The following is a 7,302-nucleotide window of genomic DNA, read 5'->3' as shown; positions in this document are numbered from 1 at the left end:
AGCATACAATCGAAGTCAAATCAAGATCAAATCCCATAAACATCAAACCGTATCGATATCCACATCATCAAAAAACCGAAATTGAGAGATTAGTCCAAGATCTTTTAAAATGTGACATTATCACAAAAAGTAAAAGTCCATATGCTGCCTCAGTTGTATTAGATCGAAAAAAAGATGGATCGTTTAGGCTATGCGTAGATTACCAAGGGCTAAACAAGATAATGATTAAGAGCAAGTTTCCAATTTTGTTTATTGATGAAATGTTGGATGAACTAGACAAAGCTAAATATTTCTCAGAATTAAATTTGAGATCACGACACTAGCAAATAAGGATAAGGTTGGAAGACATAGCAAAAATTGTGTTCCGTACACATGAAGGTCACTATGAGTTTAATGTAATGCCTTTTGGTCTAACTAATATCGAAGAATGTTCCAAGCCACCATGAATGAGATATTCCTTCCATATCTAAGGAAGTTTGTGTTATTGTTCTTTGATGATATTCTAATTTATAGTAAAACTTGGAAGGAGCATCTACAACATTTAGAGCAAGTTCTCACTGTATTAGAAGAGCATCAGTTTTATGCCAAGAAATCCAAGTTCACTTTTTGGAAAGAGGAAGTAGAGTATCTCAGACATATAATATCCAAGGAAGGAGTGAAAGTAGATCCTAATAAAATCAGGGCTATAAGAGAGTCGCCCAAACCTATTAACATATCCAAGTTAAGGGGTTTATTAGGGTTAACTGGGTACTATCGAAGGCTTATTAAATATATTCCCATGTAGTTGCACCTTTTACAAACCTTCTAAAGAAAAAATAATTTCATTGGGATGATGAAGCAGAAATGTGTTTCTAAAACTTAAAATAAATTATGTCTAATTCACCTATATTAACAACTCCTGATTTTTCAAAACCATTTATAATCGAATGTGATGCTTCAGGTTTTGGTATAGGAGCAATATTGATGCAAGATGGTCATCCAATAGGTTTTGAATGTAGGAATTCAATAAGAGAGAATTTCTTAAATCTACATACAACAAGGAAATGCTCGCTATTATGCATGCACTAGCCAAGTGGAGGAAATATCTTTTGGGAAGTAAGTTCTCCATACAAACAAACCATAACAGTCTCTAGTACCTCCTCCAACAAAAAATACTCCTTGAAGAACAACAAAAGTGGATTGAAAAAATTGTTGCTTTTGACATGAAGATATTACATAAAAAGGGAAAGGACAATGTAGTAGCAAATTCTCTCTCCAGAAGAGATGAAGAAACATCCTTGTTTGCAGTCTCAATTATAATCCTAGAATGGCCTAATGAAATCTGAAGTGAGTATGCAAAAGATCCAGAAGAAAGTGCTATAATCAATAACCCCCCTTAGAATTTAAAATTTGAATAGAAAAGCAATATTTTGTAGTACAAGGGAATGATTTACCTAAGTCCAAACTCCAAATTTAAAGTCAAGGTTCTCAAAGAGTCCCATGATTCACTATCATACAGACATGTAGGTTTCTCTAAAACCTACTATAATGAATGTAAATCATTTTTTTGGAAGGGTATGGATAATGATATTAAAAAATATGTAACAAAATGTGATCAATGTCAATGAAATAAAAGTGAGAACATTATGACCCCTTGTCTGCTCCAACTCTTAAATATTCCAAACCAAAAATAGGAAGAAATATTAATGGATTTTATTGAAGGATTACCAATGTCAGTTGGGAAAGATAAAATTATTGTAGTAGTAGACAAACTCACAAAGTATGCACACTTCATAGGAATGAAGAAATCAAATTCAACAAAAGAGATTGCCAAGATATTTTGCAAGAATGTCCACAAATTACATGGATTTCCTAAATTCAATGCTACTGATAGAGATCCCAAGTTTAAAGGGAATTTTTGGAAGGATCTTTTCAAACATATTGGAACATACCTCAACATGAGTTCTGCATATCATCCTCAAACAGATGGCCAGACAAAAGTTATCAATAAGTGCTTAGAAGCTTACCTTCGTTGTTATGCAACATACAAACAAAATAAGTGGGATTAGTGGTTACATCTTATTGAATGGTGGTACCATTGAACTTATCACACTTCCACTAAGATGACCTCATTTCAAGCTCTGTACGTATATGAACCTCCTAAATGGAAGGACTTGGCCATTTCTGAGACAAAAGTTCCAGCGATTAAGGAGAAGTTAGAAGAAACCAAAAAATTCCTTCAAACATTAAAAGAAAATCTAAGTATTGCAAGAAATTGCATGAAGCAGCAAGCCGTACGACACAAAACATAGAGAGAATTTGAAGTTGAAGAATGGGTATTTGTTAAACACTAGCCTTACAAGCAATTATCCCTAAAGAAAAAAGGAAAAAACAAATTGGCACCAAAGTTTTATGGATCATATCATATTAAAAAAAAGATTAGTCAAGTAGTGTACAACTTAAACCTTTCGGATAATAGTTGAGTTCACAACGTTTTCCATGTATCTTGTCTTAAAAATGTAGTGGGCAAACACCAATCAACACAGACAATGCTTCTGATGCAAGTTCATCTTAGAACCGAAAGAAATTGTTACCACCAGCGAAAGGAAGTTGCGATCTCGAATAATTAAAGTATACCTGATCAAGTGGAAGAACATACCAGAAGAAGAAGCTTCTTGGGAGACAAAATGATTTCATCAACAACACCCATCATTACACATGCTTTGAGGATACAACATTATTTTGAGAGGGAGGAAATACTATGTATAAAATTATTCTAACCTAATTAACTATGTTTTAGACTAAGGGACACGATCAAAGATCATGTACCTCATATAATGGATCTTGGGCTATATTTAAGCCTGAGCCCTCATTCTTTGTAATCATCCTTCAAGTTATCAATAAAATATATGTATTATCTCTATTGATGAGTTTTATACTCCAATTAAATTCATAATTTACTCTATTCTAATATTGTACCATTCAAGAGTTTAACCAATTCCCCATCATATTATGCGTATGACACACCCATGCGTGGGTGAGAAATGTTGGAAACAAAATCAAAGTCAAAGAAAACAAAGTTTTCATTTTACATGCTTTAGGGAAAATCATACACTCATGCAAGGATGATGATTCGGTATGAAAATTTGTTGCAATAATATTTTTCTAAATTTACTAAAGAGAAATTTTGAAACATTTTGACACCACTTGGTTATCTAATCATAAAATGTGTAAGACCTATGCAACATCAAATCATGGCTCTATAATTGGATGTTTTTAGTCTTTACCTTTTAGTTGATAACAAATTTTAGTCATTACTTTTTCTAAATATGTGGGTAAAAGCTTAGCAGAAATTTCCACATTCCAATCAAGACACCAATAATGCAATTGAGTCCTAATATATGTATCTAAAATATAGGTACTTACATGAGGAAAATAATGCTTGCCACAAACTTGTGGACTGAGTGTTATTGACAAAAGTTGAATGTATTATATTAACAATCAACGTTTAAAAGAAGCAGGAGTTATGAGGCCTACAAAGTGTAAGAAACATGAGATTCTTTCAAAGTCTAGAGAAATTTAGATACAGGATGAAGATTGTGTGCATGACCCTAAGAGTATAAATGAATTTATGGTTCTTAGTCAAAATAAGGATACTCCTTATACCTGGTATAGTGTTTGAGCTTAACTGTTGTAGTTGTGATTGGAAATTGAATTGCAATGTTTGTAAGCATATCTTCAAAGTTCAAATGTGGTTCATTGAACATGTTAAACCCTATATAAGCCCCATTTTAACCCAAAAACCCTTTATTAAGCCCTAAATATTGAGTAATTACATTTCTATTGTAATATTATTATGTAGGCTAGAACCCCTCATGGCCCCAATTTATTATAATTGTATTCTTTTGTCTCTTATATGTATACTAAGGATACCTAGTCTTAGGATCATTAAATATTGTCTCGTTCATTGTAGTTATCATAAAAGGAGGTTTCCTCCTTGAAGTTCACTGTAATTCTTGGGTTTTTTAATCATTTTTAAGGCATAAGGATCATAACATTTGGTATCAGAGCTCTTGATCTTAGGGTTTTTTTGCTTCAAACATGTCATCATAGAATTTTCATTATAACATTTTTTCTAGGAAGTTTCAGATAAAAAACCTAGATAGGATTGAGAAGACATCCCAATATATATTTGATTCAAGTTTTAGCTATTGGTTCACTATATTTTCGAAGATATGGTTGAAGGAAGTTAGGGTTTATGAATGCTCCTAAATTCGGTCTCAAACATGTCAGTGTGGCATTTTCGCTACAACATTTTTCTGTGACGCTTCAGAGAAACTTGGATAATGTTGAGGATACCTCTTAGAGAATCTTAGATTCAAGTTACAGATCTTGATTCATTGTATTTTAAGTGATATGATCCAAGGAAGTTAGGGTTTCTATATGCTCCAGAATTCAATCTCAAACATGTTATCTTGGTATTTTTGATATGTCTTCTTGTATCATAGGTATAGGTTCAAAAAATATATTTCAGTAATTGGACACGTGGCATGCTATAAAATTTTTCTCGTGGGAAGAGGAAAAAAAATCAACAATTTTTGGGAAAGTTACTACAACTTTCAGTTGGCAAATCAAATTTAGTTCGCACCCGTAGAATTACATAAACTACATATCAGAATATTACAGAACATATTTTCATATCCAGAAGGCCTCAAATCTTGGACATATATCTTCAACCATTATGATATTCTCCCTATTAAGTTACCTTACTTACCATTGACCTAATTGCTCATTATAATATCCTTTTTTATTTTGTTTGGTAATAAAGAGGAGGGATATTATTATTTTTCCAAAATTCCTCCAAAGAAAACTACTACACCAATTAAATCTAGTGAAGGATCATCCTTGAATCATGAAGAAAGTGATGACTTGGAATTTAGGTTATCTCAATTAGAGAAGAAAGTCAATGAAATGGATGGTAGTATGTTAAAAAAAGTGGATTTCTTAGGTTCTCAAGAAAAGATTAAAAGAGAAATGGAAACGAATATGAATGAAAATAGGAAAGGAATAAAAAAAAGATGAATGAAAATAAGGAATAGAAAAGAAGATGATTGAATATAAGGAGGGGATAGAAAAGAAGATAAATGAAAATAGCAGAAGCAACCAGAGCTTTTATAGCCGTGGAAGCCCAGCCCACAGGTAACTCTGAATCCTTCTTATGTATAAATGTTTATGGACCCCAGAAGATAGAGGATAAAATAACTTTTTTAAAGTCTCTGTCAAGTTTAATTTCTAGACATCCTTACTCCAAGTGCATCATGGGGGGTGACTTTAACATGATAACCACTCTTCTGGAGAAGAAAGGGGGAATAAGAAAACTCAGCAGGGATGCTGAATTATTTACAAATTTCATTGATAGTGCCAAACTGGTGGATATCCCACCTAAGAGTGGCACTTATACATGGAATAATAGACGAGGGGGAGATAGGCTGATTGCCTCTCGTCTGGATAGATTTATCATCTCAGAGAGCATCATTATGAATGGTATTCTAGTTGAGTCAGATATCCTTCCAAGTGGAGGATCTGACCACTGGCCAATATCTTTAATAGCAGCTATCCATGGTACCCCCAGGAATAAACCTTTCAGATTCGAAAAATTTTGGTTGGATCACCCCAACTTCCTCAATCTGGTAGAGAAATGGTGGTCTGAACCAGTGATTGGAGGGGGTTCCAAAATTTTTAACCTTCAGAAAAAACTAAAGAACACAAAATCCAAAATCAAAGAATGGAACATTACGGAGTTTGGAGATATCTTTAAGGAAAAAACCTTGATAGAAGACAAACTGGAACAGATTCACAAAGCGTGGGCTTCAGGGCACAACAGTGAAGAGTTTGCAGAGCAGGAAAGGGTTCTAACTGGTCAGTGGCATACACGCTGTCAGCAGGAAGAGACTCTTTGGAAGCAGAAATCCAGGATTCGGTGGCTTAAAGAGGGTGAGCAGAACACCAAATTTTTTCACAGATCTGCTCTAGATTACAGAAGTGCAAATAGAATTCTAGAACTCAAGAATGAGAATGGTGAAACTTTAAAGAATCACCAAGACATAGCGGCTTTACTAACCAGGCACTTCAGCAGTATTGCCCAGGAACCGTCAGCAAACAGAGAGGATGCCATCAAGGAGCTCATCTCAGCCATCCCCAAAACCATCACCGGAGCTCAGAACTTAGCTCTAAGCAGAGAAATAACCTTAGAGGAAGTGGAGGAAGTTGTCTGAAGTATGCCTAGTGATAAGGCCCCTGGACCGGATGGTTTCACCATTAATTTTTACAAAGCCTGCTGGAACCTAGTAAAGCATGAGATATGGGAAGTTGTTGAGGACTCTAGAAAATCTGGTACCATCCTCAAATCTCTCAACTCAACCTTCATAGCGCTTATCCCAAAGATGGAAGAAGCAAACTCTCCTGAGAAGTTCAGACCAATTGCTCTGTGTAATGTCATTTATAAAATTATTTCAAAAGTTATAGCTAATAGACTCAAGCCTATTCTTCCTGGCCTCATATCAGAAGAGCAATCTGGGTATGTCGAAGGGAGACAGATCTTAGACAATATTCTTCTAGATCAAGAAATGATCCACACCCTGCAAACTAGGAAATTAGCAGGAATGCTAATGCAGCTTGATCTATCGAAAGCCTATGACAAAGTCAGTTGGCAATATCTAGAAGCCATTCTAAAAGCCTTCGGTTTTTGCAAACTATGGATCAATTGGATCTTAGCCCTTATTAAGTCATCCAGATTTTCAATCCTTGTCAATGGATCTCCCTCTGAACCCTTTTCACCTACTCGGGGAATCAGACAGGGGGACCCTCTCTCCCCCTTCCTGTTCGTTATTCTTATGGAAGGTCTCAGTAGACTTATAGCCAAAGCAAAAAGAGAGGGGAAAATCAAGGGCCTTCAGCCTATCCAATCTCTGCCAGCAACAACACACCAACAATTTGTGGATGATACGATGTTACATGGAACTCCCACAGTGAAAGAGGCTCTAGCTTATAAGAAAATCCTTGATCTTTTCAGCAAGGCATCCGGAATGGAAATTAATTTTTCCAAATCCACAATTTACTTCTTCCATACTCATCCAGCTATTCAGAAGCACCTCTCTAATATACTTGGGTTCAGAAAAGGGTGTCTACCTTCAAGATATTTGGGAGCACCGCTAACTCTCAAACCCTGGCAAAAAGTGCACTGGGAGAGAATTATAGCTAACCTGGAGAAAAGGTGCAAGCACTGGACGTACAGAGCACTTAATTTTGCTAGGAGACTAGTTC

General features: G+C 35.1%; 1 protein-coding gene across 1 annotated transcript; it reads left to right on the top strand.

Moving 5' to 3' along the window:
• Positions 1 to 5,297: 5,297 nt before the first annotated feature.
• On the top strand, positions 5,298 to 6,254 carry LOC149158079 (uncharacterized). The gene has a single exon (XM_089433871.1). It carries the CDS (start codon positions 5,298 to 5,300, stop codon positions 6,252 to 6,254), a length of 957 nt encoding a protein of 318 aa, XP_089289997.1.
• Positions 6,255 to 7,302: the final 1,048 nt, after the last annotated feature.

Source organism: Pinus tabuliformis, chromosome 5_2, assembly GCF_031772625.1.
Source record: "Pinus tabuliformis cultivar Carrire ecotype Pingquan chromosome 5_2, CPIR1, whole genome shotgun sequence".
Classification (NCBI taxonomy): Eukaryota; Viridiplantae; Streptophyta; class Pinopsida; order Pinales; family Pinaceae; genus Pinus; species Pinus tabuliformis.
The sequence above is the reverse complement of the archived record's forward strand: the minus strand, read 5'-3'. Positions and strand labels throughout refer to the sequence as shown.